The sequence below is a fragment of the Hordeum vulgare genome, chromosome 1H, assembly GCF_904849725.1.
Source record: "Hordeum vulgare subsp. vulgare chromosome 1H, MorexV3_pseudomolecules_assembly, whole genome shotgun sequence".
NCBI classification, from domain to species: domain Eukaryota; kingdom Viridiplantae; phylum Streptophyta; class Magnoliopsida; order Poales; family Poaceae; genus Hordeum; species Hordeum vulgare.
In genome coordinates, this window is record NC_058518.1 from 3,727,079 (window position 1) to 3,736,930 (window position 9,852).

Consider the following 9,852-nt stretch of genomic DNA (forward strand, 5'->3'; position numbering starts at 1 on the left):
TCTGAAAATCAGCATCATTTTCTGATACGACAATGTTTAATATCCAAATTCATACTATTATGCATATAATGAGATGCCCTTTTTTAATCCCCAAAATTTGATTTAAAAGTGTTTTTGAGAATTTTTCCTAAGTAAATGTGTATTATTAGGGTTTCATAAACATTTATAATGAGGAATAAACTTGTTATGATTTGAAATTCAAGTAGTTCATATAATTGACCTTTATAAAAAGTTTCCCATATATTTTCCTCAAGAAATTAATTTTAATAAAAATAATTTCAAATCATTTCCACTTAAGGATCTTTGAATTTTTCATTGAAAGAAAAGTTTTCTTTAAGCACAAAACAAAAGTTATATTAAAATTGCTCATAAATTTAGGAGTGTGTAGCATATTTTTATTTATTTTTGGGTGTGTAGAATTTTGTGAGCAAATCATTGAAGTTTGAACGTTATTTGAATTTAACTAGATTTATCAAATTACCCTTCTGCCCTTCTGACAGTGGGTCCATCCACTTAAGTGGGCTGGCTCGGGTCAACCGACCCTGCCCCATCAGTCAGTCTCTCTCTCTCTCTCTCTCTCTCTCTCTCTCTCTCTCTATTTATCTATCTATCTATCTATCTCTCTCTCTCCCTCCCTCCCTCCCCCTCTCTCTCTCATGCGCTCCCTCAGATCAGCCTAGACGAACCGGAGCAGGTTCTGCCAGGACCCCTACTAGCATCCCGTCCTACCAACGACTCTTGGCTTGATAGCAGGAGATGAGTTTGCAAGGCGGTTGAGGCTCTGGTCCTCCATCTGTTGCGCCGACGAGTCTCCTCGCCGACAAGATGCATCGCTCGTCTTCTTCGCCCGTGGGAGCGCCGCCGCTGCAACCCTAGTGCGACAAGTTAGATCCAGCCGGGACGGTCCCCCGCTCCACAGGACCCATGACCTCGGATGCCGCCGGGCCTCTTGTGATAGCCTCAGACGGGACGGTAAAAAGAACCCATCTAAAAAATTGTCCTCATATAGGAAAAACGGCCAAAACTATCAAAGTCCGCAGGCGAACCGGCGAAACCACCCTACCTATCAAAGGCGTGCCTGGCTGCATGAATGGGCATAGCTAGAAGAGAAGGGATTGGATGGGCTTCTTGGGTGCATGCGTCCAACCATGGGGCGCGCGTGCATGGTGATCGATTGACTAGGTCCAATATGAAGAGACCCAGCCGATTGACTGGTCTGGGTGCAGCGTGCATACACATAAGCGCGAGCAAGGAACAAGGGTTGCTGGCTCGTTGCCGTGCCCGTCTATTTATACGATAATTGATAGGATTTTTTAATATATATGGACACATAAAATATATTATACTTGTACAAACATAGCCTTATATTAGTCAATAAATATTGAAAGTCACATATATACTAAGATAAAAAAGGAAGGTGAGTTTGGTGCATATGTTCACGTGCCTCTCTACCAACAGGCCACCATGTTCCACAACATAGAAGAATTACGCGAGTTTGGTGCACCTAGACACTTCTTGTATGCAGTGTATCATAGTCACCTAGTTAGGATTTTATAATATATATGGGCACATAAAATATATTATACTTGTACAAATATAACCTTATATTAGTCAATAAATATTGAAAGTCGCATATATACTAAGATAAAAAAGTAAGGTTAACATACACAAATTGGCTTGGAATGACAACATACACATCCATGTATTCAGTAAATAAAACCAATCCATAGTGCCAAGACAAATAATAAGCCATGGCAAAAACAAACATGCAACATGGGATATGAATTGTCATTATAGATTGTATACATGGTGCATTAATGAAATGTTCACGTGCCTCTCTACCAACAGGCCACCATGTTCCGCAACATAGAAGAATTACGCGAGTTTGGTGCACCTAGACACTTCTTGTATGCAGTGTATCATAGTCATGGAGAAGAGTGCTAACAAGGATTTCAATTAATTAGGAAATCAAGTAACTGATATACTAAATACCATAAATGGGATGCCCTTAGGTAAATTGGGTAGAATAACAAAAATATGATTACATAAGCATAAATGAACATTTTTATTATCAGTGGAACACTTACTGCTGCTTCATTTCGTATTCTCAAATATGATTATTTGTCGGGTTATCCAAGATTACGGACCGCTGCAATCAAGCGAAGCATGTGCAAATGGCACTTGTCCCCGGCTATGCGACGTGAGGTCTGGGTCACACCCCTCTCACTAGTAGGCAGCGCCAGCCGGAGGGAATCTGGCGTCGACCCGAGCGATTCCCTCCCGTGCATCATCGTGAAGATTTAAGAGGACAACCAAATCGTCGTCCATGATTTTTTTTGTTTTTCATATATCTTGCAAGGGTGTATGACATAAATGGCTCGCCACTCGCTTGCTATAGATATTTGTGACGTGCGTTGTACGGTCACGCCGCTAGAATTGGTTTTATCAGTGGCGTGCGCAAACGAAAGCACACAACTAATAACTTGTTATCAGTAGCGTGTGATCCCACACACCACCAGTAGCCATTACCTGTCGCATAATCAGTGGCGGTTCTGAATCAGCCCACTAAGGGCCAAATTGCCAGGCCACTGCTAAGATATTTCCTACTAGTGCGGGTGGCCCACTGCAATCATCAGGATAAGAATAAACATGTCATTCAAAGTTGAAACTTAAGAGATAAACATACATGCATTGGCCCCTTCGCAATCTGGTTTTGACACTCGCCTCATGTGCTTGCACCGGAACTTCCCTCGGACAATATATGAAGTTTGCCATCCCTCGAGACACTGCATTCCCAAGCTTATGCTAGTGTCGCTGGTGATCATGTCACTACTAGAAAAACGGCTATAGCTAATATGGACATTAATGACGCATCATGTATGTGATGCGCCACTGCTATATTGTAGTGGCGCATCACATATAGGTGCACCATTATTTGCCATATTACTAATGACGCACCTGTTGTGCGGTGCTCATTACTAGTTTTTGTCCTCGTCCCACACCCTTTCCAGACTTAGCAGTGGTGAACCAGGGGAAAGTGCGCCGTTACTAGTTTTAACTAGTAATGGCGCACCACACCTACGGTGCGCCACTACTAACAATCTTTGCTCTTATTACATGCAAAATGCCACCGACCCGACCCCAGGCTCCTCCCACACTCGACCCGACCCCAGGCTCCTCACGCACTCGACCAGGCTCCTCTCTCTCCTCTGTCGCTCGCTGCTTCTAGGGTTCGCCCCCCACCGCCGTCGCCGCGGCCGCCGAGGCCATCTCAGGCGATCTTTCCCTCGGCCCAAACCCGACGACTCCTCCCTCTCCACGGGCTCCACCCCTCCCTCGGCCCGATCCCAACGCCTCCTTCCTCCCTACGGGTCCATCCCTCCCTCGCCGCGAGCTCCTGGCCCGGTCCGGCCCCTCCGGCGACCCACTCCGGCGAACGGCGCCCCACCCTCATCCCCCCTCCCCATGGCCCGGCTCTGATTTTTTGGAAGTGGTTTTCTCCTGTGAGCAGATCCTCTGATTTGCTATGATGTGTTCTATAGATGTATTGATTGTATTGTGATGAAATGGCAGACAAAATTTTCATATAGATGTATTGATAGTATTGTGTTGATATGGCAGAAATAATTTTATTATAGATGTGTTCATATGGCAGAAATGTAAATATAGTTTGTACTACTAGTTACACACATGGATGGTGGATAGATGGATGTATGCTGACGGTAGGTAGTACTCCCTATATGATTTGCTTGATGGATGGATTAGTGGTGCTAGTTGCTTGCTAGATGGATGGATGAATGGTGCAACTACGTAGAATTATTAGTCTAAGTTACTAACTCTATAGTAGATAGTAATATTTTCACCTAAAGTTTGTCCAAAGGTTATTCAATCCATCTAAAGTAATATATGTGGATAGGAGATAGTAGTAGTGTTTATCAGTAATTTTGGTATGAGGGTCTACCAATGCATCTAGGGGTTAAGAGACTTATAATGTTGCTATATCCGAGTGGCCTATGTTTTGGTATAAGAAATTTTGCAATATGGTTAGGCATGAGATGTTGTTCATAATATTCTCTATTTTACAGCATCTTTTGTACTTGTTCATTGTTGCTATATCCGAGTGGCCTATGTTTTGTCAGAATGTTGATTCATTTCCGTTTCGGCAAATTTCAGACGCTCCATATGTCCACTTTTTAGTAAATGTCATGCCGAAATTTTCTCTATTTTAGGAAATGTCCGACGACGAAGAGGAATTCGTTATGTGCGAATACAACCAAGATAAGCACGGCCTTTGCGACACGCCTTACCTAGTTGATGATAGGCGCTTCAGCATCATGCTGGATGAGGACTTTAAAGTGGATATAGTAAGTCACAATGACAAGTCTTTATTCGTAATTAAGCATGACTTCTTTTGCTTCAACTTATAATTTTTATTTTTTACTATTCTACTAGCGTATCCCCTGCGATGCAAGACATTATGTGTTGGATAAAATTGGTTTCAGTACTGAAATAAATATGGAGGTAAAGATAGTTCACTTGAGGACCGAGCATGGTTATACTTTTGCCGTAAAATTGTACAATGTAGACACCTACTCCTTTTTTGAATGCAAAACTTGGGTAGCACTATGCAAGGCTTATGCATTTGAGCCTAATATGCTTATCACCTTTGATATTCGTCCGGAAGATGAAATTGAAGGTAATATCGTCGATGTGCGTACGCCTCCAGTTCTACCATTATGTGAGTTTCTCGACCACATTTATTAAGTAATTTATATTGTTTATTTAAAAATAGTTGACAACTTATTTCCATTGATATCTTATTTTCATTCTTCAAAAAATGAACGGAAAATGGTAGGCAGAACCTATTACTACAATGATGAAGCAGAATTAACTTGTAAGGTGAAACATCTTCTTGTCGCATTTATCAATAATTTTGAGAATTACAATACCTATCAGCAAACTCCCCAACATTATGGTCAATATGTGCCGCCAGTGCACGTGGTGAACTACGGTAACATGCATGGAGATTGCATGGTAAGATTTTCTACTATTACGACATCCATGCATATTTTGCATAAATTCTTGTAAAACTAAACTACATTGCTAGCTACAAAGCTAATACTATGTTTTTCAACAGAAAATCCCGCAAGATTGTGTGCCTCATCTGATGTTACCAAGAGGTCGCGTTGATGCTATGATGATACGACCAGCACGGCCAGGTCAGCCTATGTATCTGCATCACTCCTGTCCATACCGGAATTCTAAAACCGATGAAGTCATGACAATCAAAGATTGGAAAAAATGTATGGTCAATCGTAGAGAGCTACTCGGAAGCAACATTGTGCATAGGCCAAGAATTGGAGACAAGATCATCTCCATTCTCCATAATGGAGAGTCAGGGTCTATCTTGTTTTATGATATTCTACCTAAGCAGAGGAGTAGGTCCTAGGTACAATGTGTTATTATGTGCTACGATTTGTTAGAGTTGATGATGATGAGGAGGAGGAGTTGTGATTATGACTAGTGACCAACTTTTGTTATATGATGTCTCATTGACGAAAATGATATTAAATAGTATTGGCGGTAATGACTATGACGATTATTAGCTATTTCCGAGATGATGTGATGATGTGCTACAATGTGTTAGAGTTGACGATGATGATGAGGAGGAGTTGTGGTTATGACTAGTGACCAACTTTTGTTATATGATGTCTCATTGACTATGATGATTACTTCTACATCACTATGTATCGCTATTTTCGAGATGATGTCATGATATTTTATGAAACTATTGTATAGAATATGTATAACTTACTTCTACATCACTTATATATGTATCACTATGATGAATTGTATTCGGAGACTAATCTTTTATTGTATTCGATAAATCTGTTGTTTATATGTTGTGCTGTTTATATTCTGTGTTGTAATGTATTTTGTAACCTGTGCAAATATCAGAAAAGCAAAAAAAAAATTCCTAATATTCATAGTAGTGGCGCACCATATTGCATTTTAGTGGCCCACATAAATAAACACCTCAGTGGCGCATTATCTAAAAATACGCCATTAGTAAACCACAGCAGTGGCGCACTTGTGGGCCTAGTAATGGCACACCAGGTGATGCGCCACTGTTATGTATATTAACAGTGACGCACCATGCGTGCGCCATTACTATTTATTAGTAGTGGCGTGATAATAGTGGCGCACCTATAGTGCGCCATAAGTATCCAAAACATGTGCGCCACTAACAGCCTTTTTTCTAGTAGTGTGTTCTGCGAGGGCTGCGATTCCTCAATATGTGTCCGGCAACCTAGACCCAGCATTTCGAAAATGAGAGGCAACGATAACTTCCGCGAACAGTGAGCCCATCTCGCTAACATTAACCAAGCGTAAATCATCATGCTGATGGAGAAACATGATGGCTTCCACCATATCGCTTCGCACGGAGAAGAAGAAACTTGACTGAGAATATGCAAAACCTAAGAACAAGGCCATGGGAATGTATTTGACTCTCTTTTAGACCAGCAATAAATTCGAATAGTAGAGGCACCATGATCAATTAATCCAGCTGTAGCTAGCTTCATAGGCTAAGTAAACGGGAATGCACGTGACTCATTTTGCAACCAACAACTAAGGCCTTCCGTAATGAGAGTATCTTAGCGCGGTATCATAGGCAATTTGCTTATGTGGCACCATAGTTAATGAAGAAAGAGAGTGTAGTTGTATCTTATATAACATACGGCTCTAGCACGAGATCATAGGCAAAAAAAGATGCTAGCCCAATCACAAGCAAGTATTAGCCCCAAAACATTTAATGCAACTTATTTTAGATACAACCTCTAAGAAACAATGCATTAGGATGGTTGTTTCTTAGATCCTAGTCATACCTAGGATAACACGCTAAGATACAATGCATTACGCAAGGCCTTGCAGCACGAGAAATCCAACTATAACTTGATAGGTGTCATGGGAATGCATCTGACTCATTTTGTGACCACCAATTAATTGGAACGGTACAATCAGCACGGTTCATCCACCTGTAGCTTGATAGGCGCCATGGGAATGCATCAGACTCAATCCGTGACCACAAATTAGTTGGAATAGTACAATCACCACTGGCCAACAAGCAGTGTGGTCACCCATGCTCCAACTGGATCATGTTGGTGTGTAAAAGAGGAGGACACCGGATCATCAAGCCGCACAAGAATTATGTGCTTCTTTTGTTGGCTGTGATTGATGTGAATACATGATAAAAAACTTGGATTAACCTAGCTAGCTTGTGAATTCGAAAATATTTCTCAACTATAATAACCGCAATGAATTGATTTTTTTTGTGAAGAAGTTCACATATTTCTAGCGTCAATGTTTTTAAATATTTCTATGGTCGCTTTGTCAGAATGGATGGGGTGTAACAATGTGATACTTTTTGTTGCCTCCATATAAATTTGTAAGAAAATCCAAACAATCTATTGAAAAAATGGTCCGGCGCCACAACGCGCGCCATCACGATCTAGTCGGTAGCGGGGTGTCATAGGCTTAGGATTCATTGAACCAACGGACTCTATAAGTCTAAGCTATTAATTAGTAACCTACTCACTCCATGCAATTAATAGCCTATGTGACTAATTGATGCCAACTGTAGCATGCAGATAGTATCATTGTTGGGCGCAAACTCGCTATAAATAGGCGGCCATGCCTGATCATACGATCCATCGCAACACACTCTCACACACACATACATTTCAGAGTTGGACTTGCAGTTGAAGTAGCTCCAGAAAAAGATGGCGGTAAGAAATATGGGTAGTATGTGCATGTAACCTCTTTTTCTTTACCGTAGCTGTTTTATATATACAAACATGGCACGCTTAAATACCAATGAATCAATTAGCTAGAGTTGGATGGATGTATACATGTATAGAGAAATGAAATGCATGTGCAGGATGTTGATTAATGAATTTGTGATGCATTTAGGTTGTGATGAAGGTTGGTGCATGGGGTGCACCAGACGGATCCCCTCAGGATATCAACGCCGAAAGCAGGCCCCAACGCCTAGAGAGCATCACCATCTATAGCGTCGAATCTCCTGGGGTATGCGGCATCAAAGGTTTCTCCTTCAAATACGTGGACCAGCAGGGGAGCAGCGTCAAGAGCGCCATCTGGGGCAGCAACAGCGGGAATCCCAACACCATTGAAATGAGGGAAGGCGAGCAGCTCAAGCTCGTGGGCGGCACCTTCGACAATGAGGGCATCGGATCGCTCACGCTAGAAACGAACACGACCAAGCACAAGACCTACGGGTATCCGGTGCAGGGAGGCGAGTTCAGCTTGCCGCTGCCGCAGGGGAAAGGCGAGTTGGTCGCCTTCTTTGGCCGCTCAGACGTGACCCTCAAGGCGTTGGGCGTCTACGTGAAAGGCTCGCCCGCCAAGGTCGGTAAGTGGGGCGCCAAAAGCGGCGCACCACGGGACATCAGGCCAGATGCCGATCCGTGCAAGCTGGAGAGCTTCACCATCCACAGCAGCGAGCGCATCCATGGCTTCTCCTTCACCTACCTTACCAAGAGTGACCAGGCCATTAGTGTCCCCCTCTGGGGCAAGAAAGCTGGAGAGGAGCATACCGTACGTTAATTAATTTCCTTTCTACTTGTCTACTATACAAGTATACTTAGTTAGTTTTTGCATGCTTGTGATGTGGTGCAGATTTTCATGAACCAAAGCGAGTACGTGAGCAGCATCACCGGCGCTTACGACACCTATGGCATCACCTTCCTCAATTTCGACACCAACCAGGGGGCTTCGCACACGTTCGGGCGCAACCCATCTGCAGGGACTAAGACCTTTAGCGTGCCGCTGCCGGACAACGGTGCACTGGATGATGCGGCCGCGGTCGCCTTCTTCGGCAGCTCCGGGGATAGCCTCGTCGCCATCGGCACCTACGTCGGGGTCGCGCCCGAATGAACCATCCACCTTGCTAGCAGCTCTACTCTATCCCATCGATCCCACACGTACGTACCTGCAGATCCTAGCACGTATGTACGTTCCAATTAAACCCCAGCTGCATGCTATGCTAGCTGGCTATGTGTGTGTTTGTACGTGGTGAATAAGGACGATGGGGTCCCACTTTGCGGGCTGCAGCTCGATCTACCTACTTTCAAGGGTAATGTGTGTGTTTGTGTATGTGCATGTAATAATGTGCGCCCATGGCTTGCAATAAAGTTGTACCACCCGTTTCCTTACACACATGTATCTGCTCCGTTGCTTTTACATCCTAAAGTTTTAGCACGGTATCAACATATCAACATTACACTCCCCCACTCCAAGGACCTAAAACTTCCCCGTAACGTTTATGTTATGCACATGGAAAAGAATGTAGGCGAGGCTCTTTTTAGCAACATCATCAACATCCCTCATAAGAAAATGGATAGTGTTAAGACAGATGAAAAGGACGTACACAATAATAATATTGAACCACAGACTGATAGTGATGCCAAGCCTACACCTAAAGTAATTGTTACAAATAATTTGTCACGATAATAAAGGAACTGGTAACAATGATTTTTGAGATTGGTATCTCTATTCCTAATTTGGGAGTTGGTAGCTACCGCTCCCGGCTTATTTTCGTCCTTTTTTTATCCCACCTCTGACTCCATCCCCCCCACATAAAACCGATGGTGAAAAAAAGAACACGATGAAACCTAAGCACGTCCTTCGCCCCCGCACCCCAATCACCACATCTTTCCTTCCCAGCCTCCCCTTCCTACCGCCGCTCCTCCGCTTCGGCCCGGCCATCCAGGTGCCGCCGCGCCCCCACCAACCCCGTCGCCATGGCCTCACACATCGCCCCGTCCCGCCCGA

General features: G+C 43.3%; 1 protein-coding gene across 1 annotated transcript; it reads left to right on the forward strand.

Annotated features, from left to right (window-relative positions):
• Positions 1-7,723: 7,723 nt before the first annotated feature.
• LOC123403595 lies at positions 7,724-9,233 on the forward strand. Its single transcript, XM_045097521.1, has 3 exons — positions 7,724-7,787; positions 7,972-8,616; positions 8,698-9,233. The coding sequence occupies exons 1-3, from the start codon at positions 7,782-7,784 to the stop codon at positions 8,953-8,955; spliced, it is 909 nt and encodes a 302-aa protein (XP_044953456.1). The 5' UTR covers positions 7,724-7,781; the 3' UTR covers positions 8,956-9,233.
• The last annotated feature ends 619 nt before the right edge of the window (positions 9,234-9,852 follow it).

Bases quoted from the DNA above. Each gene is read 5' to 3' on its own strand.
- LOC123403595 (XM_045097521.1), top strand. The intron at 8,617-8,697 runs GTACGTTAATTA...GATGTGGTGCAG, and splicing joins AAGCTGGAGAGGAGCATACC to ATTTTCATGAACCAAAGCGA.